This window comes from Camelus bactrianus, chromosome 2 (assembly GCF_048773025.1).
Source record: "Camelus bactrianus isolate YW-2024 breed Bactrian camel chromosome 2, ASM4877302v1, whole genome shotgun sequence".
Taxonomy (NCBI): domain Eukaryota; kingdom Metazoa; phylum Chordata; class Mammalia; order Artiodactyla; family Camelidae; genus Camelus; species Camelus bactrianus.
Window position 1 is genome coordinate 99,490,994 of NC_133540.1, and position 24,007 is coordinate 99,515,000.

At 32.6% G+C, this 24,007-nt stretch overlaps 1 protein-coding gene across 1 annotated transcript in view; it reads left to right on the forward strand.

Moving 5' to 3' along the window:
* CHIC2 (cysteine rich hydrophobic domain 2) overlaps window positions 1-24,007 on the forward strand; it is a 56,883-nt gene that overhangs the window by 13,046 nt on the left and 19,830 nt on the right. Inside the window, exons 2-3 of the mRNA XM_010966091.3 lie at window positions 6,321-6,375; window positions 6,523-6,678. Of these exons, the coding sequence (XP_010964393.1) occupies window positions 6,321-6,375; window positions 6,523-6,678 (211 nt within the window). The remainder of the gene's footprint in view (window positions 1-6,320; window positions 6,376-6,522; window positions 6,679-24,007) is intronic.

Here is a 24,007-nt window from a genome sequence, read left to right on the forward strand (position 1 = left end):
AGTAGGGCTGTTGGGCCCTGCCATCCCACGTGCTGCTAGCCAGCCCAGGGATTAGCTGTTCTTAAAGCAGATACCTATTTGTGGTCTAATTCACCAAAGTGTAGGAAGCTCCTAGTTAGGCTACTTTCTAGTGTATATGGTTTTGGACTGTGTAGTATCTCTTCAAATTGATGCATCATAATTAATTTAATACAACAGTAGTTTACTTCTGTTGTTTTCAAACTTTCACTGTTAAAAATAGCACTGCAACTCAGAAGCAAGGAAAATTAACACGAACAAAACAAAGTTGAAGACGTCATATTCTTGTACTTCTGTATTTAAAGGGCACAATTCACCACGAAACATTTTAATTCAAAATAACAATGCATTAATGAAATGTAAGAGACATTAATATGAGATACAAGGAACATAGAAGAATTAAAAATCAAAATAAAAAGAAAACTGGGGATTACATGGACTAGAACTATAGAAAAGGTTAGCACGCATTCAGGAAAGCTATTGATTAGTGAACCCCAAACCCCTTGTTTACTTGTGATAACATACCTAGTTAATAACCAAATAAAAGATTCAAATAGAAAAAATTACGTTGATGTTACTGTATAAAATACTTTTAAAGTATTTACTTAGCATTTACTATACATCTCTGAAAAATAGGTCCTATTTTAGAAACAACAAATGAAACAAAATGTCCCTCACCAAATACTCCCTCACCAAAATAACACTATAGAATACTTGATTACTCATTAACATATCTGTGCCATACAGAATTAAACCTATAATTATTTTCTTCTGATACATTTCTAGAAGTAGAATTACTAGATCAAAGGATATGAATTTTTTTGACTTTTTTTTGCATACTATTGAATTGTGCTCTTGAGGGTCTATCATGTTGTAAGTTTTTTCCTTTACATTTGAGATCATGTTATAGGTACAGTTTTTGTGTTTTCTTTTTACTTAGCAGTAGATTATGTGTATTTACCATGTTGTTTGCAAACTTCATTTTTAAGAATTGCCTAATATTCTGTTATGCTGGGACATTGTGATTTACTTAATCTTCCCATAATTTTATTTATTTTTAAATTAAAAAATTTTTTTCCTTAACGGAGGCATTGGGGATTGAACCCAGGACCTCATGCATGCCAGGGTGCTCTACCACTGAGCTATAACCCCATCCCTTTCCCATAATTTTATTTTGTTTATTTTTCTCTATTGTGAATAAAGATTCAGGGAACTTTTTTATGCATATATTTTTATCCATATTTCAGATTTTTTTTAGGTAAGATCTCTAAAGGAGAAATTACTGTGTTGAGGTATAAATATTTTTAGTGCCAAATTGATTTCTAGAATGGTTGTAATAATTTATAGTTCCACTTAAGTACATGATATTTTCCATTTTAATACTTTCTTGCCAGCATACATTGTTTTGGTTTTATTTCACTTATTAGTTTTTGTAGATAACTAAAGATGCCACTCACCTTTAATTATATCTTTTAAAATTAATAAGTGCTACTTTTAGCTTTTTGGATTAATAGAATGTTAGGTTATTAGGTCTGAAGAGAGTTCAGCTTCCTACCCATTGCTCTTCTTTCAAACATACCAAGTTACTATTTTAAGAAAGTTGGTATTTTCAATACTGTCCAGGGCCAATTGTACTTAGAAAAAAGTAAATTATTTTTTATTTAAAAACCTTTAACTTGAAGGAGCATAATGGATAAAAGGAGTAATTTATGATGCTGTCAACTTAAACTGAAATATGTATCTCATTTTTATTGTTAACAAACCCTACCTCCTGCCAAACTTAAAAAAAACAAAACCACCTTCCCTGAACTGGAACTAAAGTAGTATCTAAATAACTTATGTCACATCAAAACTATTAAAGATGATATTTTATAGTTATATTAATGGACATAAAGTGTGGCTTTTCTTATCTATTTCATAAATAAGGATGGTCTTACTAAAACTTTGACAGTGTTGCTTTGGTTTGCCTAGAATACATTAAAAAAAAAAAAAAAAGGCTTTGGCAGAGGTGAAGACATAGCAAACGAAGTCTGGTATATTAGGTTTGAACATTCTCCACTCTGGTACCCGAGCTCTTTGCTAGTAGAAAGCATGCTGTATGAAGTAGGACTTGTTAAAAAAGAATTATTTTCAACTACTCTGTTGAAAGCAGTCTCATCAGTAAAGAATGTGGATTAAATCATGGATTATGGTAGTTTGAATAATGAATGGGAGGTGAGATAAAGAGTGAATGTAGAGGACTCTTTCAAGACACTGGATGAGGAAGGAAAAGAGATGGATGCCATCATACATTGAGGGAGAAAAAAATAGGCATTCAGATTCTCAGGCTGGTAGACTTATGCAGGTTTGTAGGCTGTGTGTAAGGAACAAGAAGAGAGGGAGAAATAAGTGGATTGCAGAGGAGATTAAAGAAGATGCAACCAGGAGCAAATGGTAGTTTGCATTGAGAAAGATAGTAAAGATACTAAAGACATAGGTAAATCTAAAAATGAAATGGAGAGGAGGCATAGCAGGTTATGTTCATTGGTCTTATTTTTTCTTCTGGTTGGAGTTAAGGACTATGGTTATCTGCAAAAAAAGTATATTGTAAGGATAAGGCTGAGCTCATAGAGGAGCAACAGTGAAGTGTAGAAAAGGGAGCTGATTGGGAAAGAATAAAGATTACTGTAACAATCTAACTGAAGTTAGAAATAATTTGATTTTTTCAAGATTTTTCTCTTGTAGCTCCAGGTGGTGGAGATTAAAGCAAAGAAAGTAAACATTTCAATTGAACTGGATTGACAAGAGAGAGTCTAGAGATGCAGAGAATAAAGAGTTTTGTTAGAATATGGTTAAATGATTGACTCTTTAGTTCTGGCAGAGAAGGAAGGAAGTATAGTCATATGGAGCAGATATGGAGTGAAAAAGCAAAGAGGAGTGGTAAGGAGTAGGTTACAACCACAGACAAAAACAAAACAAAACAAATTTGTTAAGGGTAGGAGAAATGAAATGATTGATGGTAGTAGTAAGAGGAGAATTTTATTACAGTTCAGGATTTCAGAGATGATACAGTTCCAAGCGATGACAGTATTCAGACTGCTTCATAGTGAATTGTGTAGAAGTGAAATTCCTCGGAATAGATTAAGTCGGGTAACTAGTTAGGTTCTGGTGCTGAATATTGAATTAATTGGGATGAAGTCAAGAGTTCTTGTAGAGAGAAAAAACATGTGACATGAATGTCTGTGTCCTTAGAGAGGGTGGAGGTGTGCATAAAAGAGTTAACATAGCAGGCTTGAGACTGCTGCCCATGGAAAGCCTTGCTTGCAGTGTTGGCTCTTGGCTGGTGTCTGGGAACCTGAAATGTGGGAGAGTTCCCAGTATCCCAGAATTGATAAGAATGGCTCCCTGTGCCTAAACTGTACAAACAGTGTAGTTTATACTGAATACCTGTTTTCCTTCTGAGAGTCTGGAGTTTGGGTACATGCTAAGTAGAGGAGACCTACATGATGAGCCCTTGGTAAGAACTTTGGGCACTGACCGTCTAATGAACTTTCTTGGTAGACACCATTATATATACATGTTGTCAAAACTACATTGCTGATGGAATTAAGCACATCCCTTGTGTCTTCACGGAGAAGAGACTCTTGCAAGCTTGCTCCTGGTTTCCTCTGAACTTTGATTGATACGCCTTTTCCTTTGTTGATTTTTGCTTTGTATTCTTTTGCTGTAGTAAAGCTAACTGTAAGTATAATTATATGCTGAGTCCTATTAGTCCTTCTTAGTGAATTATCAAACCTGAGGGTGGTCTTGAGGACCCCCAACACAAAGTGAGTGACCTGGAAGGCTGAAAATGAGGGTTGGGGCTTGGAACAGTGTGGTATAAATAGAAATCCTGTTCATCGGAGGAAAAGAGAACAGTGGTGTGGAAGTTTGCAATGAGGCATTAGTGGAATGTACGCATTTCTTCTCGATTGGAAATTAACTTATTTATCAAGTATTTATCAGGCATTGGGCCATACATTTAGAGTATCAAGATAATTAAGATACCATGCCTACCAATAAAAAACTCATTGTTTATCAGGATAGGGAGTCAGGCTTATGACATAATTATAGTAAGATCTGACAAGGACTATACAAGAGAGAATGTAGTCAAGTGCTGTGAGAAGTTGGAAGATGGGAGTCTGAAGATAGACTCCATGGAATGAGCTATGATTGAGGACTTCTAAGGAAAGAGTGTCGTTTCAACAGGATTTTTGGTTAAAGGAAAGAAAAAAAAATTTTTTAAGTGAAGATACAAATAGATATTTAGGTAGCAGACCAACAGATTAGGGGTTCCAAAGTTAAATATTAAAGGGGGTTTGGAAGAGGAAGGATCTGTCAGGAAAGGGAAGTTTTGAGTTGGATGAAGATAAGAGTGCAGGGTAACAGATTAACATGGCTTACTTTTTGAATGTTGGCTGTAGATTTAGGAATGAGGTCACAGTGAAATGGAAGTAGGTGGGATATGAGTAAAACAAGCCAATTTCAAGATTCCATTTATATTTAAGTGTAAAGTTGCAGTCCCTTTGCAAAGTTGTACCGGGTATATATTATAAGAACATTCAAAATTACCTCAAATTATATAAAGACCTCGAAGGTTGGAGGTGAGTTATCTGTAGGGGCATTTTCAAGTGCAACCACATTGCTCTGAGGCCCCCAGATAAAAAAATTGGGTTAGCTTAGAGTCTTCCAGTCTTAGAAAGAGAATGTCATTAATGCCAGAATCATAGTAAACAGTAATGCTTGCCAGTTTATGTGTAGTGTGAAAAGAACTTTGGCTTGAATCTAGGTGGTTACATTGTCATCTTTTTCATAAATAATATCCATTGTTTATAAAGACATTAATGTTATTTCAATGCTGCTATTAAATAATTTTTGAGGGTACTTTAAGATGATAATAAAATGGTCTCAGATGGTCCATTTGCATGTTGTAGGGAAGTCTAGATCATGATGTAAACAACAGCCTGACTCACAGAAGTGTTGTGATTGACTTGCACAGTATTTTAAAGGTATTTTTTCTATTTTGCATAAAAATCTGGTTTTCCAGCTCCTCTTAGAAACAAACAAAAAAAATTATATAATCTGTCAAAGGTGGACCTGCATTTTAGTGTGACAGTAATCAGCTGGATCTGGCCATGACACTGCACACACACACATACACTCAAACTGTATGGCCTCCACTTGGTCAGGCTCCATCACTCTTACTGCCTTCACACAGCCTACCTTATTTGATTTCCCCCCACTTCATTAATGATTGAGTTAGAAACCGCTGACCTGGCCAACTGTTTCATGTACAATATCTCAGGGGATCCCCGTTACCAGTGCCAGCTACCTAAGGTGCAGTATTGTGTATTTAAGGGTTGCTTAGAGAGAGACTCTTGTTTTCTTTACAGAAAAAAAAATTTGTAACTGTATGAGGTGATGGATGTTAACTAAACTTGTAATCATTTCAGGATATATGCATGTATCAAATCACTATGTTGTACACCTTAAATTAATACAAAGTTAAATATCAAGTATATCTCAATAAAACTGGAAAAGAAATTTTGGCTCTAGGATTGAATAAAAGTCATCATATAAAAGCATTTCAGTTTTATTTCCAGGGTGCGATCTGGTATTACCAATGTGTGTATATGAATGTTTTATTCCTTCCTAATAACTTATGCAAAGAAGTAGTCAAGTGCCCAGTCAATTCTCATGATCTTTGCAGACATTTAAAAGGTTAAAAATGCTAAAATGCACTACCTTAGTTCCATTTCTTTGGGGCTATGTCTAGCAAATGTCTTGGTATTTGAAAGTTTAAGCAGCCAGGCCAGCTATCACATTGTTCCAGGTGTTTTTTAGCATTCTCTAGCTGTGATAGCAGTGTAGATATACTGATCTACATGTTACCACATTATTGAGTGTTAACAAATGCTCTTGACCTAAAGAATGATCAATAGCAGAGATTTTGGCTTTATATTACTAAATTGGCAGAAGCTTGGTAATTTTGACAAAATTTGACAGATGTGTTGTTTTTCCATTACATTAATATTTGGCTCACAAACATAGCACCAAAGAAGTAATTTCTTTCTGTGTTCTCAGCCTCCTATATCAGTTTTGATTCAGCTGCTAAAATTGCTTACTATATTTCATAAATTGCTGATTACAATGTTTGTGTCTCAAACTTCCATATTCTGTATAGGAAGCTGCACTCTATTTACTTATCCTTTGATTAAGTTAAATGGTATATTTTGGCAAAAATGACATGTAATAACCTGTTTTTCTTCTTTTTTAAAAAATAGATTTGGACTGAGCAACAAATTTGAATCAGAATTTCCTTCTTCATTAACTGGAAAAGTGAGTGTCTGTCAATTATTTAGGTATTGTTTATATGCCTCAAAACTAAAATCTTTTACTAACAAATTAGAAAAAAATTTATGCTAATGAGACATGTTTATTGACATTAATATTGCAGTGTTGTTATTTCTTAAAATTTTTCTTTAGGTAGCTCCTGAAGAATTTAAAGCCAGCATCAACAGAGTTAACAGTTGTCTTAAGAAGAACCTTCCCGTTAATGTACGTTGGCTACTTTGTGGCTGCCTTTGTTGCTGCTGCACGTTAGGTTGCAGTATGTGGCCAGTTATTTGCCTCAGTAAAAGAGTAAGTTGAATTATATATTTTAATTTAAATTTAGAAGTAGACAAGCCAAATCTTGGGTTTATCTAGTTTTTATTTTCATATTAAATGACTCACACTATCCTAAATACTTTGCAAAAATAATTTGATCCAGTAGAGGAGTGAATAAGTAAATTATGTCACATGCTATTATATTAAATAGCCATCTAAAATTATATTTATAATTTTTATGACAAAGGATATTATGTTAGAGTAGAATACAGCATTCTCTATATGTACATTAATGGTGGTATGGTATAGTGATTGAGAATGTTGGGTTCAGGTCTAACAACTTACCTCTGTGACCCTAGGCATGTTTCCTAACCTCTTTAAACTCTTGTTGACATATCTGTAAAATGGCAGTATTTACCTCCTTATTTGAATAGGATTGTTGTAAGGATAAAATGAAATAGTATTTGTAAAGCTTGTAGCTAAAGAGCTCAAAGCAAGTGTATAATAAATATTGATTAATAGCATTATTACTGATGTAAGAAGAGTACCAGTAGAAGAAATCAAATGGTAATAATGCTTATTTTTAGTTGGTGAGATTATGGGGAATTCTGTTTTTTGTTTTTTTTTTAAAGAAAAGTTTTTGTATTTTATAAGTTTCCCATGGTGATTATATAATGATCCTATACAGAAAAAATGATCTAAAGAGTCATAATTTTGACTGCTTATAGGAACAGTTTTTCAAGATATGGATAGATACGGCAAACTAGTATAGATTGAATGTTATATTTGTGTTAAAAAGTTTTTTAAAATTATGGTAATTTTATGTATAAAAATTAAATATTGTTAAATTGAAAGTGAATGAATAGATTTATGTGGATACATTTTATTTTGTCATCAAATAATTATAAGAAATATTGAACAGCAAATTCTGTTTGTCCTTTGTTGTTGCTATAAAATAAGATATATATTTCTACTGAAAAATTTTTTAACTAGTACATTTTATTGATAGGAAGTAGATATTGCCTTTGTAATAGAATTACTTTTGTAATATTTATTGTAATATTTACTTTGCTCTAAGAATGTTTCTTTTTTTTTCCCCTCATAGTTCTCACCAGATCATCTTCCTATTATAGTTTTCTTTCTTTTTTTTTTTAAATCTGGTTGTCTCTGCATCCACAGTTGAATTTATAGCTCTTGTAGTTTAGATCTCCTCACTCCCTCCTACTGTTTGGCCATTTCTGTTGTTTACATGACTGCTATAACTTATTTGGTTGGCAATTTGCTATTACTTAAGCCAGCGTATCAGAGAGCTTTATTACTTTAGAAACCTTTGCGATCTAGTTATTGTTGCTTTTTGAGGTTTTGAAATCCTTTTTTATTTTAAACTTTTTAAATGAGTAAACAAGATATTGCAATGTGTACACAGTGTAGGATTTAGAAAACAAAAGTAAACTTCCTATCCTTCTCTACATATTCTTAGTAACAAGATCATTTTTCAGATGCTTTAAATTCCTTTTTTTTTTTTTTTTTGAGACATAAGGTGGATTGACTTTTTTAGGTTATTCCAGTGTGTAATTTCAGAAAGAACATTTTATCCATCTTTGTAGCATTACGTCTAAGGTCTTTCTTTGTGTATATATATAATATAATTTTGTATGGACTCTACTATCCAGTGAGCCTAAACAAATATGATTACTGCTTGAAAAACTGCATTTCCCTGTCATGGGTGTAAACTATTAAGTAATTGGAGAGAGTGACCCTTCATTTATGAAGGATTTTAGAGGCCCTGAAAAATGGTGTTTTGTAAGATGGGGGCAGGATAATTTAGAGCAGGGATTTTTTGCTTTTTATTTATCATAGACCCCTTTGTCTGGGGAAGCCTATGAACCCTTTCGTAGAATAATATTTTATTTGTATTTGGAAAAGTTTAATGTATTTTTAATGTGTAAAATCCAATATGTAGAGTTAAAGGAAACCAATATATATAGTTATCAAAATATTTAAAACCCCTCAGATATATAATTTATAAATATTTCTTTATTAATGTATGCAAAATAAGATAGCAGGGGATCCATGGCAATATGATGTGATAGGAAAAATCTGTGATTTCTATGAGTGATAAAGATACAGGTCCTATTTAATGTACCACACTTAGTTGCATACATTCACAGCCTAAGGGAATATACTACGTTTCAATTAGAGGTTAGTGAGATTAAAGATGAATTTTTGTTCTGTCAACTTTCGTGGACTCCTGGAATTCTATCTAGGTATTCCATGTTAACAACCTTTGATTTAGAGGTACTAATATAAATAAAAACTAAAACTCGGCCTAATTGTCAGCCTCTGAACTCTTTTTTGTCCTCATTTGTGATGTGGAATCCTATTGTATGGTTATAATTGTCTCAGACTCTAAGATTTAAATCAGGACCAAAGGCATACTCAATATGCAGCTTAACGTTTTCACCTTCCTGACACTATTCAATAGTTTGGATAACTAGGTTTTTGTCTTGCCTTTGAAATTCATCCCCAGCTGAGTGCCCCTTTTTATGATGGGTCTTGTTCTGGAGACCTTGTTGTTTATCTGTCCCTTTATTATTTTTAGATCTTCCAGATTGCCTTTTCCTTTAAAAATATTACCCTAGCCTTTTTGGAAAATTATTTAATATACAGTAAAATTCATACTTTTTGATGTATAAGTCTGTGATTTTTGATAGATGCATAGAATTGTGTAACTACCACCACAATCAAGATACGTTTCAGTTTTCATTCCAAAAAACTTCCTTTTTCTGTCCCTTTGCAGTCATACAATCTTCAGCTCTTAAACCACACTCATCTGTTCTCTATCCCTACAGTTCTGCTTTTTCTAGAATGTTATATAAATGGAATTACACAGTGTATGTAGCCACTTGAGTCTGGCTTCTTTCATTCAAGTATCACTTTTAGAGTCATCTCTTTTGTGTATCAATAGTTCATTCTTTTTCATTGCTGAGTCATATTCCATTGTATGGCTGTATCACAACATATCCATTTGCCAATTGAAGGATTGCGTTGTTTCCAGTTTTGGTGATTTTGAATAAAGCTGCTATGAACTGTCACATGTATATTTTTGTATAAACATAAGTTCTATTTTTATGAATGGAGTTGCTGGGTCCTGTGGTAAGTGTATGCTTAATTTTATGAGAGACTTCCAAACGGTTTTCCCAAATGGTTCTATCATTTTGCATTCCTACCGGCAATTTATAAGAATTATAGTTGCTCAGTGTCCTTGCCGGTACTTGGTATTTGTTTGTTTTAGAAATTTTAGTCATTCTAATAGATGTGATGGCATCTTATTGTGGTTTTAATTTCCATTGCCTTTGTGACTGATGGCATTGAGGACCTTTTAATGTGTTTATTTGCCATTTATACATATTCTTTGTTCAAGTGTTTATTCAAATATTTTACCCATTTTTAAATAGTTGTTTCTTACTGTTGAATTTTGAGAGTTCTTTATATGTTCTGAATATAAATCCCTTGTCAGATATATAATTTACCAGTATATTTTTCCAGTCTATAGTTTGTCTTTTAATTCTCTTAGTATCTTTGGCAGGGCAAAAGTTTGATTTTGATTAAGTTCAATTTATCAATTTTTAAAAAATTGATTGTGCATTTGGTGTCATATGTAAGAATTCTTTGCCTAAATTACAGTCACAAGATTTTTCTCAGATGATCTCTTCTGCATTTTACTTTTAAATCTATGACTCATTTTGAGTCACTGTGTGACTCAGTGTGTGAGATATAGGTCAAAGTTCATTTTTTGCATACAACTCCAAGTTTTCCAGCACAATTTGGTAAAAAGACTATCCTTTTCCATTAAATTGCCATTGTACATTGTAAAAAATCAATCAAGCCTATTTATGTACATCTGCTTCAGGACTCTGCTCTGTTCTATTGATTTCTGTGTATCCATTTTGGTTTTAGTACCACGTCATCTTGTTTATAATACTTTATAGCTTTATAGTAAGTACTTTATAGCTTTATAGTATATAGTATATGTACATGCTATAGCAATGTAGTACCTATTAAAAAGTACTGTAAATAATATACATCTATATATGTGTATATATAGATATATAGTGTGTGTGTGTATAGAGTAGTACTTTATAGTAAGTCTTGAAATCGGGTAGGATGAGTTTTCCAAACTTGATTCTTTCTCAAGATTGTTTTGGATGTTCTAATTTCTTTCATTTGTCTGTATAAATTTTAGAATGAGCTTGTCAATATCTTAAAAAAAAACTTGGATTTTGATTGGATTGGAATTATAGATCAATATGGGGAAAATTGACATCTTAACAACATCTTCCAAACAATGAATATGGCATATCTCGGTCTTCTGTGATTTCTTTTTCACCAGTAATTCATAATTTTTTGTGTAGCATATAGATCATATTTTGTTAACTTTGTATGTGTTTGTGTGTGTGTTCGGCACTATTAATGGTATTTTTAAAATTTTGATTTCCCATTGTTCATTGCTAGTACATAAAAAATAAGTCATTTTTTGTATACTGAAATTGTGCTCTGTGATGTTATTGTATTCCAGGAATGTTTTTATAGATTTTGTGGGGTTTTTTACATAAATAACCTTACTGGTTTTTTTTTTTTTCTCCTTCTTCTTGGTTTCTAATCTGCATACCATTTGTTTCTTTTTCTCTTTTTTCACTAGGTAAGATTTCCAGTAAAATGTGGAGTAGAAGTGAGAGTGGACTCCTTTAGGCCTGGTTTTCTCTACTGTTTTTTTATTTTCAATTTCATTTGTTTTTGCTCTTATTTTTATTATTTCTTCTTCTTGCTTTGGATTTGATTTACTTTTTTTTTTCTTTTTAGTTTCTTAAGGTAGAAGCAGAGGTCATTGAGTTGAGAGCTTTCTTTTTTTCTGATATAAGTATATAAAGCTAAACATTTCCCTCTAGAGCATTGCTTTACCTGCATCCTACATATTTTTATATGCTATATTTTACTTTTATTCAGTTCAAAATATTTTCTAATTTTCCTTGAGACTTCCTCTTTGATTTATGTGTTATAAAGAAATGTGTTGTTTAAATACTTGGGAATTTCCCAGACACCTTTCTGTTACTGATTTCTAGTTTAAGTCTGTTGTCTAAGAGAACATACTTCTTGTGATTTCTTTTTTGAAAAATGTGTTGTTTTATTCTATGGCCTTGAATATAGTATATCTTGTTAGTGGTCTCTTTAAAATTTTTATTTAGGTTCTAGCAGTTTGAGATGTAACTGACATGCAATAAACTGCACATACTTAAAGTGTTATCACTTGATGAGTTTTGTTACACATAATACATATATACATGTATACATTAAGATAGTGAATGCATTCATCACCGCTCAAAACTCCCTGTGTCTCTGTAATCTTTCTTCCCCTTCCAGGCAATTGCTGATGTGCATTTTGGCACTATGGATTCAGTTGTATTTTTTAGAGTCTTATATAAATGGAACCATACAGTATGGGGTTTTGTTTGTTTGTTTTTGTCTTTTACTCATAATTATTGTGAGATTTATCCATGTCGTTGTATCAGTAGTGATCAATAATTAATTTCCTTTTAATGTGTATAATGTTCTCATATGGATATATCATATTTGTTTATCCATTTACCTATTGATGGACTTTTATATTGTTTCCAGTTTTGATCTATATAAATAAAGCTGCTGTGAATATTCTTAAGTCTTTTGATAGACATATACTTTCTTTTCTGTTGAGTAAAAATTCCCAAGAACGGAGTGGCTTGATCATTTGGGTATGTAAATGTTTAATTTTTTAAGAAACTGAAATACTGCTGAAGTGGTGCTATTATTTTACTGCAAGATTCCCACGAGCAGTGTGTGGTAGTCTGTTTTGCTGCATCCTTTTCAGCATTTAGTGTGGTTTGCCTTTTTAATTTTAGTCATTCTAATGTGTATGTAATGTTATGATTATGGTTTTATTTTTCATTTCCCTAATAATTAATGATGTGAGCATTTTCTCAGGTGTATTTGCCATTCGTATATTTTCTTTGATAAAGTGGGCTGTTTAAACTTTTTGCCTGTTTTTTAACTGAGTTTTCTTATCGTTTAGTTTTGAGAATTCTTTATATATTCTGGAAATAAGTGTATGCTTTGAAAAGATTTCTCCCAACAATAGCTTGTCTTTTCATCCCCTAACAGTCTTTTCAAGAGAAGATGTTTTTAATTTTAATTAATCCAGTTTATCCATTTGTCCTTTTATTCACTGTGCTATTAGTGTTACACCTAGTGTTACACCTTAGTTTCCTAAGCCTGGATACAAAGATTTTTTTTTTCCTTTGTTTCTTCTAGCAGTTTTATAGGTTTATACAGTTAGGTCTATGATTCATTTAGATTTAAGCTTTTTATATGGTACAGTGTAGGGATTGAAGTTCTTTTTCTTTTTCTCTTTGTATATAGTTATTCAGTTGTTCCAATAATATTTGTTAGAAAGATTATTCTTTACTAAATTGCCTTTGTACCTTTGTTGGAAATTAGTTGTCAGTGTGTATATGCACCTATTTCTTGGCTCTCTTCTCTTCTGCTGATCTTTTTGTCAATCTTGATACCAGTACCACACTGTCTTGAGTAATAAGTTTTGTAATATGTCTTATAATTGGGTAGTGTTAGTTCTCCTTTTACTCCTTTTTCAAAGAAGTTTTCTTTTCTAGGTCATTTGTATTCCATATAAATTTTAGAATCAGCTTTTCACTTTTTACAAAAGAAATCCTTTTGAGACTAGTTTGGATTGCATTGAATCTATGGATCAGTTTGGGGAAATTGGCATCTTAAAAATATTTTATCTTCTGACCCAGGAAATGATATCTCTCTGTTTACTTATATCTTTAAAGTTTTTTTCTGAGCAGTGTTTTGTAGTTTTTAGTGTACATGTCTTATATATCTTTTGTTAGATTTATCCATAAGTATTTTTATGTTATTTTAAATGGTATGTATTGTTAAAATTTCAATTATTTATTTTTCCATGCTAGGGTATAGCTCTGCTAAACTCATCTATTATTTCTGTTACCTTTTTTGTAGAATATTGAAATTTTTTATAGATAGTCGTGTCATCTGCAATGAGGATGGTATTACTTCTTTCTAATCTGGATTTTTTGTTGTTGTTGCTTTCCCATGCCTTACCACACTGACTAGAATCTCCAGAAACATTGATTAGAAGTAGTGAGAACACAAAAATAAACTCAAAGTGGCTTAAAAACTTAAGTATAAAACAAGACACTATAAGCTCCTAGAAGAAAACATAGGCAAAACATTTTCTGACATAAATCTTAGCAATGATCTCCTAGGGCAATCTACCCAGGCAATAGAAATAAAAGCAAAAATAAACAAATGGTACCTAATTAAACTTACAAGCTTTTGCACAGCAAGGAGACCATAAGCAAAACAAAACAACAACTTATGGAATGGGAGAAAATATTTGCAAATGATGCAAATATTATTTCCAGAATATATGAACAGCTCATACAACTTAATAACAAAAAAACCCAAACAGCCTGACCTAAAAATGGGCAGAAGACCTAAACAACCAATTCTCCAATGAAGACATACAAATGGCCAATAGGGACTCCTGATACTAGAGAGAACATGTTCACATTTTCATCATTCCGTATATTAACTGTAGGGTTTTTGTAGATGCCCTTTATTCTTGAGGAAGTTTTATTCTACTAGTTTGTAGAGAGTTTTATCAGGAATAGATGTTGAATTTTGTTAAATATCTTTTCTGCTTTTTTTGAGATAGTTATATGTGTTTTTGTTTTTGTTTTTAATTTAGAAATACATGGAATTGATTGAATTTTTGGATGCTAAACCAACCTTACATTCCTGGAATGAACCTTACTTGATCATGTCATGTCTATTTTAATATTTGTGTTGGATTTGATAATAAATTTGTTTAGAAGTTTTACACATGTGTTCATGAGGGATATTTTTATTAAGTCTTCTTGTAATGTCTGATTTTGGCATCAGGGTAGTGATAGCCTCACAAAATGAGTTGAGAAGTGTTCTCGCCTCTTCAGTTTTCTAAAGGAGTTTCTGCAGAATATGCATTATTTCTTTCTTATGTTTTGGAAGAATTCAACAGTTAAGCCATCTGGACCTGGAGTTTTCTTTGTTAGAATTTTTTAAACTATAAATTCAGTTTCTTTAATGGATGCAGGACTTTTCAGGTTGTTATTTTATCTTGTTTGAGCTTCTGTTTCTGTTTTTTTCAAGGGACTTGTCCATTTTATCTAAGTGGTTGAATTTTCATAAAATTCATAAAATTCATAAAATTCATTAATTTTTTTTTTTTTTTTTTTTTTTTTTACTATTTGTAAAATCTCTAGTGATACCACCTCTCACATTCCTAAAATTGTTAATTTATCCCTTGTTCCTCTCTCTCTCTCTTTTTTTTTAACTAGTCTGGCTAGAGGTTTATCAGTTTTATTAATCATCTCAGAGATCAGCTTTTGGCTTCATTATTTTTATCAATTTAATATTTTATATTTCATTGGTTTCACTCTGCCTTTTATTCTCTCCTTTCTTCTCCTTAACTATGGATTTAATTTGTTCTTCTTTTTCTAGTTTTTTTAAAGTGGAAGCAAAGGTCATTGATTTGAGGCTTCTCTTCTGGGGTTTAGTGTTGTAAATTTCCTTCCTGAATACTGCTTTAGTTGTATTGCCCTGAATTTGATATGTTGTGTTTTAATTTTCATTCAATTCATTTTATTTTCATATCACTTTTTTTTTTTCTACTAGTGCATTATTTGGAAATATTTTATTTAGCTTCCAAATATTTGGGAGATTTTGTAGAGATCTTTCTGTTACTGATTTTTAATTTAAGTTCATTTGGGTTAGATAAAACTGTGTGTGTTTTGAATTTTAAATTTATTAAGACCTATTTTATTACCCAGAATATGAACTGTCTTGATAAGTGATCCTTGTGCACTTGTAAAGAATGTGTATTCTTCTCTTTTTGAGTGGGTGTTTTTTTTTTTTTAATGTCAACTAGGTCAAGTTGGTTAACTATGTTCAAATCATCTGTATTCTTACTGGTTTTCTGTCTGGTGCTATCAATTATCAAGAAAGGTGTATTAAAATCTCTGACTGTAATTATGTAATCGTGGGTTTGTCTATTCTTGCCGTTTTTGTTTCATATATTTTGACATTGTAATTAGGTGCATAAACTTTCAGATTTTGTCTACTTCATGGATTGACCTTGATAGGTAATAATTTATTGAGGTGAAATTTATGTAACAAAAATTAACCTTTATTAAGTGAACAATTCAGTGGCATTTAGTACATTCACAGTGTTGTACAACTATCACCTCTGTCTAGGTCCAAAACATTTTCATCACTCCAAAGTAAAACTTATCCATTAAGCAGTTTCTCCCCATTACCCTTTCCCTCTAGCTACCACTACTCTGTGTTCTCTCTCTAAGGATTTATCTATCCTGGTAATTTCATATGAATGGAATCATACAATACAGGACCTTTTGTTTCTGGCTCCTTTCACTTAGCATGTTTTCAAGGTTCTTCCGTGTTGTAACATGTATCAATACTTCATTATTTTTTATGGTTGAATAATATTCCATTATGTGCATGTGTCAGAATTTGTTTATCCATTATCCGTTGATGGAGGTTTAGGCTCTTCCCCTCCAAAAGATGACTAGTGCTGCTATGAACATGGGTGTACATGTATTGTCTGATACTTGTTTTCAATTCTTTTGGGTATATACCTTGGAGTGTGGGGTCATAAGGTAATTTTCTACTTCTTAAAGAACTAGAGCAGTGTTTAGTTTAGGGCTATCTATTTCCCACTAGTGAGGCAAGACCTGCCTGGATACTCTACTCAGTGGCCTGTTAATTTTGATGTTTACTAGTCTGGCTGATGGGAAGAGGCATTGTGCTAGATCTTTGTGAGTTTTGGACACTCTTACCTCTAATCCTTTCTAGTAGTTCTTTGTTCCACCCTGGTAGTTTCCTTACCTGCATGTGCTTCTCAGTACTGACCTCAGTATTCAGTAGTGACTATTTGAAGATCTTTGGAGTTCTTTGCAGCATCTTTTCTCTGGTACTGTGTCCTGTGCTTCTAGCTGCCCTAGTTTCCTCAGTCTGAGCTCTGTCTCCTTACTCACAGAGTCCCCAGGCTTTGTCTAGGCTCTCCTTCCATTCATTCACTGTGACCTGGAAGCTCTCTTTTATCAATAATCTTGGGAAATCATAGGACCTTTCTCATATGTTTCTGGTCTCTCAGAAATTCTGGTCTTTTATTGTCAAGTTTTATGTGTTTTGGGTTTTTTGTTTTTTGTGGGGTTTTTTTGGTGGTTTCAGGCCAGAGAGTAAATCTGGTGCCTGTTGCTGCATCTTTGCTGAAAATGAAAGTCTGAATGTTCTCTTTTTATAGAAACATTTTTGACATATAAATACTGTGCCAGTGATAGAAGGATTTATATTAATGCTATACTCAAAGAACATATAGTCTATCTGGAGAATTGGGTAGGTGAATGCAGAGATAGTTTGAGTTTGTAAGTACTTGTCATAATTTTCATGAAGTGTCTCTTATAACAAAAAACAATAGATATGTGTCCTTTGGGTCTAGAAATATGAAGCAACCACTTGCAATTACAAAATATATTTGAAGTCTTGTATTATATCTCAGACGCACATTTGACTTATACATTCTATTACATAATGTACATTTGTTTCAATAGAAAAGTTTAAAATGACTTATTGAATAAAGTTGATACTCTTGGAATATAAGCATATTTGTCTTATGAAATTGCTGGTTTTAGCTGCCATTTCTTTATGCTGCTAATGTGCCATTCTCCGGAAGTTACTTATTCATTGAATCAGTTAATGTTTCTGAAGCTGCACTGTGGGCTTGTTACTGTTTTAGATGCCATTTAGATACTGTTTAGAGGTTATGTGTTTCCTCTTGTGGACTTAAAAGATAGAAAGCAGTAAAGTAATTACGAATAGTGGTAAGTGCTTGAAAGACAATAAAACAGGAAACCTCAGCCTTTTAGTAGGTTCTTTGTAAGAGCCTGAGGAGCTCACAAGCAAATAAGATGCTTCAGCTTCAATAAATAGATTTTACGACATTTACTTTGCAAAAGCTTATTTTCGTTTATACTTTTGTTTACTTTGCTTCTTGATTGTGCCTTAATTGTAGTATTATAGTTTAGAAAATTGACGTCTAAGTAAGTGAACTCTCTATGACTTGTAATTGCTTTCAGCCTGGCTCATTTATTGAGGAAACAAGATTCATAATTTTACTGTATGTTGTGTTACAGTATTTTCTGTTTATTTCTTTTGGTTTATTTTTTATACTAAAGTAACTATTAGCTTTAGTCTTCTGAGACTTTGCACATATATATCGTATCCCAACTTTAGTGATTTTATAGACTTTGTTCATATATGCTCTCAGCCATTATCCTTTCTGACTAAAGAATACTAACTTTTAGGGTGTTTATACCAACTTCTTAATCTTGTGAGTTGTCTTAACCTCTTTTTTTGGTGCTTTAATCTCTCTTACATATGATGACCAGAATTGTGTGGCTTTCTAGAGTGCTCTCTATATGATTTGTTGTAAATAGTGTTTATGTGGATTCCCTTTATACTCTTAATTTGTAGTCAGTCCTGTATCAAGGAATCATTCCCTTAGGAATAGGAAAGTAGGTTGCAACATGTAGCTAAGACTTGCACTTTGGTGCTAGAAAGAGCTGGCTTGGAAAGTGGCACTCAATGACTGATCAGTTCACTCTCTCTAGACCTCAGTTTTTAAGCTCTCTAAAATGAAGTTAATCTCTTCCTTGCAGCATTGTTTTTAAAATTTGAGCAAGTGCATATAGAGTACTTCATGTAGGATTTTGCCTATAGTATATGCTTAATGGCAGTTGCTATTAATACCATTTTATTATTATTCTTCCCAGTCTCTGTCTTGCTAACTGCTAAATCCCCAGTGCCTCTCACAGTGCCTCTCATCTACTTTATTTTCAATAAATATTTGCTGAATGAATGTACTTGTATATTTGCTGAATGAATGCACCTTTGACTTCTGAAACTCTAGAGTAGTAAGATTATAACATTTCAGAAGATATGGTCTTCACCATTCAAAACTAGATTCCCAAGTAAGTAAAAGCATCTTGTCTTTTAGAGTAAATAACAGACTTTTTCTACAGGGGCAATATGATAAAGTCTAAAAGACAGCAAATCACTGTTTGAAGCTGAGTGACTTTAACTGAGTCACTTAAAACCGTGTTGAGCCTAGAGTTTCACCACCGCCACCCCTCCTTTTTCTTTTAATCTCAGGAAAGGAGAGGCTGACTAATCGCTCCAGGTATTCTCTAGCTCTGAAAATCTATAATCCTTTGAAAACTGAACTGTGTAGGTCTACAAAACATCACTATTTCTAAGCTCTAAGTAAAAAAAGGTCTCCATATTGATTTTTATTTCAAATCTAAAGAATTAACATTTTAAAACATTTTCTTTTAAGTTTTTTTCCCTTTTTTTTTTTTGGCTTTGCTGAGTTTTAGTAGATAATTGCTGTTAGTTTTGAAACTTTGATTGAAAGAGCTTGTATCTAATCTACTTCTTTTACTTTTAAATTGTAGTCTGGCTAAGTATGTAGATTTACTTCTGGATTTTTTTTTCTTTTCCTGTCAGCCTCAAGTTTAGTTATCTAATAATTGTGAGTTACTTTGGTTGGAGTGCAGTAGGGGTGGAGAATCCAAATGGGACAGATCAGAAGTAAGACAGCCTTGTAAGACTTACAGAAATTCAAGGGAAAGTGAATCTGGGAGAATCAACCAGAGAGCTACAAATATTTGTATATGGGAGGAATTTGAAATATACTTACTCAGTTATACTGTGACAGTATTAGAAGTTACCCTGAACTTTCAGAACTCTGATTTACTCCATGTTTGGGATTTGAGCATTTGTAGCCAGTACCTCTGAATCATAAGATGGCAAAGGCAGTGAACATTTGGATGAAGAATTAGATACAGAAGAATGCTTCTAACATATTGCAGATAATAAAAGTAAAACAAACTTAAAAGCACCTTAATGAAACTTTAGCAAACAGGGGGTCTTGAAAAGTTTGTGGTGAACAAGGGATGATATTCTTATGACAGTCATTATTGGTTGAAAATGTAGGAAAATCAGTGCTAACTTTTTTTTAAAGAATGCTACACAATTGCTTTATTTCTATAAATATAATATATTTATAAGGGCTTTCATATTGTCAAGATAAGTATATACCTGTGAAACCATCATTATAGACAATACCATAAACATAACATCACCTCTAATAATTCACTCCTTTCCTCCCTCTTTGTGTGTGTGTGTGTGTGTGTGTGTGATAAGAACATTTAACATAAGTTCTACCCCATGCTTTATTGAGATGTAATTGATATATAACATTGTATAAGTTTAAGGTGTACAGCATGATTTAATACATATATATTGTGAAACCCATACATTCTCTTTTAATCTTTACAGCAATTCTGTGTGGTAAACATCATGATCACATGTAATAATTATTGAGTGCTAACTGCATGCCACAGATCGTGTTAACCAATTTACTTATACTGTGTCATTTAATCTTCCCCAAATACAAGAGTAGGCATTCATATTATTCCTACTTTAAGGATGAGAAGACTGAGGCTCAGAAGTTAAGTAATCTATTTGAGATCTCACAGTCTACAAAGTTAGGCCATAATTAGAACTCCAGGCTTAAATTCGAAATCTCATAGGGTTTTTTTTTTCTCTCTTTGATGAGGATACAGAAATCAAGGTGTTTTTTGTTTTTTGTTTTTTAACTTATCTAATTCGATTTTATTCCATGTGAGCAGGGGATTTTAGAGGTTTGGAAGGAACTTAAAAGATGATTATTTCACAAGTTAGGAAGTTCAGAGCCATTGAATATTTCAGTTTATCTAAGTTGATCCAGTAGATTTATAAATGGTAACAGTATCCAAGCATTTTATATTGGTTTTTGGAATACTTTAGTTTTTTAGCACATTTATCTTTCCATAATATTTTCCTAATATTTAAACAAATTTGTACTTCTTGAAGATACAAACTCATGGTAAAGAAAGGAGGCCATAAAGCAGGTAAATGCAGGAAAACAGTATATTTTGATAAGATTTTATACAAAGTTCCAGTTGGACAACTAAGAGCTGATAAATTGCTTTTGTTTCTGTTTTACTTTTATAAAAACAAAAATCAGCATCCCTGTCTTTGAAAATTATCAGGTTCCCATTCCCTAATAAACAATTGCACACTATTTCTGATAAAGTTTTTTTCCTAATATTTTACTCTTCGTTGTAACTTGTGTACTTACTCTTACGTTGAGAATGTTGCATAATGACAGTGTAGGAGGGACAGGGACTCTCACTGAAGTTGGAACCGGGTTTTCTATATCTAACCCTAGGCGTTCAGTTTGTGGTTTCTTGCCCCTTCTTCAGTATTTCTCATATTATAGAATGCAGGATAAATCAATAGGCTTAACCTTTTTAAAATCTTATTTTAATTGCTGTGGGAAAGGGGTCTTATGTAGAAGGTTTCTCATAACCAGAAAAATATATTTAGTGCTGTTTAATTTTAAAAGAATATTTAGGCTGAAACTTAGAAAACTGATTCTTACATAAACTAAATGAATTACTACCATTAGTGTGAATGGGACTGATGATTTGTTTTTAGTTGGAGTAAAAACATGTTACTAAATTCTCATTTTAAAAGAGGATATGCAAAAAAAAATGTAAACTTTGAGTCTTAAATGTGCGGAGATGGCACTGGGACTTCAAGATGTGTTAGAGCCCTTTAAAATATGTTTTGGCGAGGTCTGATGGACATTTAGTTCTCTCTAAATATTTAGAACATAGAATTGCTGTAGAAAGATTTACCCATCTTCTTCAGTATCCAGTCTGCTGTTACCCCATTCAATGACTTCTTAATTTTAGATGTTGTATTTTTCAGTTCTAGAATGTCCATTTGCTGTTTTTATCAAAGACAGTCTAGTTCTTTTTTGAAATTCTTCATCTTTTTACCCATTTTACCCATCTTTTCCCTGTATTATATTGAACATATTAATCATAATTAATTTAAATTCCTGTCACCTCACACCAATACTTTATCTCTGGACCTGTTTCTGTGGGGTTTTTTCTTTTGATTATTGGTCATGTTTCCCTGGCTTTTAAACTGTTTTACTTTATGCTAGAGGTTATAAACAAAATAAAGTAGAAGCTCCAGAAGAAATCCTCCACAAACAGGGGTCCCCTCTTTCCTCTGTTAGACAGATACGAGAAGGGGAATGATCATTTTGATCTAATCAGAGATTGAGCAGAATCTTGTCCCCTGAGTACTGGGAGACTGAATAATTTTTCTCTGCCTTTTTATCTTGGTCCCTACCCTTTCCATGCTGCCCCAGAATTCAGTAGTGTCTCTAGGGAAAACTGGCTTTGCATTTTAGAGCATGTGTAATTTCCAGTCCATTGGACCAGCCTGTACAACCTGCAAAAACTCTCTTAATTTCCCTTTTCCTCAGTAGAGCCCCACTGGTTGTGCCAAGCCTGATCCTCAGCCAACCCCTCAAATCAGCAAAGAAAGAAAATGGCCAGTACATAATCATCAAATGATTTAGGAAGGGTTCTTTCCTTCTCTGAATTTTATTTCATCTAGTCTTACTGTTTCCAGAATTTTCTGATGTTTTAAAAACAATGTGGGTTTTTTTTCCTTCTTCAGTTACATCCATGTATATTTGTGGTGGGAGTGTAGGCTTGAGTGTTGACATTCTACCCATAAATATAAGTCTCCAAATACTTTTACATAAAGAATTACGCTGTTCTTTGCATGGTGTGATTGTTACTATCTTGTTTTTTTATATTTTTGTTTGAAATTTCTTCATATTTGAAATTGAAATCATATTGTCAGTACCTTTTTTAAGGACGTATTCACTTTATGTTTGTGCCTTGAATGTAAGGATTTGTAAATTGATGTCACGTAGAGACAAGTAGAAATAGTTGCGTTTGCTGATCCCAAGTGGAAAGAGCATTGTGTTTAAAGTTTGGAGATCTGAGTTTGAATCCTATCATTACCCTTACTGGTTGTGTGACCTTGGGCAAACCAGTTAACTTCTGTAAGCTTGCATACTTAATCTGTAAAATAGAAATATACCTCAGTTCATGTTTTATTGCACAAAGTAAGGTATAAGCAAGAACAAAATACATTTTGGAGAAGTGTCATTGAGACTTAAGAGTAGAATGGGTATTTCCTAGATCTTAGAACTGAAGAATATTAGAGCTGGAGAAAATTTAGTTTTAGATTAAGTTGACTGTTCAAGGCCGACAGCCTAGTTAGTAGCTTAGATACATGTTACATAGACGTGTTATTTCACAAGTTAGATTCTTTACTAATTCATACCTCTGTAAATTCATGGAGAGAGGCATCATGTTGAAGACCGTACAATCCTGGTTTCAAATCCCAGCTCCACCATTTCCTAGTGTAGCTTTAAGTTTCTTAACCCCTCTAAGAGGTAGTTTTCATATGTAAAATAGAAGTTATACAAGGTCTCCTAGGTTTATTGGGAAGATTAAACAAGGTAACAAAGAGAAGACACATAGCATGGAGTCAGATCCAAAATGAGGATACTATTCCTTTTGTTTCTCCAGTTGTCCATTATAATCAATCAGCAGGTGATTTTTTTTTTACTGCCTACCTGTTGGTCCTAGCCAATGATTCTTCCTTGTGTATTTATATAATTTTAAAAAATCCCTGATAGTGATATGTTTGACTATATTCACTTAGGGAAATTCATTTGTCTTATGAATAGTTCTTCTAATATCTGCTGTCAATTGGAACTCAGTGTTAGTTTTTTTTGATATGTTATCAATATTTTCTGAAATGTTATCAGAGGTTCGTGGAAAACCCCTTTCAAATTGTTCGCAACATTTCATATATTGTGCATAAATGCCTTTTTTACCATTCACACAGTAGTGTGAGTAACGTTAAAAAGTTAAGAACCATTAGCCTAGGTCATAAACTCTTGATTAAATTGCATGTAAGCATTCCTTATTTAAGATTAGTACCTGTAAGTCACTGTTCAGTACTAAGTTAAAAGGACATTTTTGATACACAAAATGTCTGCAGTTGTTTAGCTTATCTTCATCTAAAAATAGTACTTTTAACAAACAGTACAAAAAGGATTGTTCCAAAGATAATTTGATGGATGTTTAGTTTTTAAAAGTTAATATTCACATAAAGTTTTTAAAAGGGGACTAGAAGTATAGGAGGGGAATTTGTTTCAAAATCCTTTTGAGGAATCTGATCATAT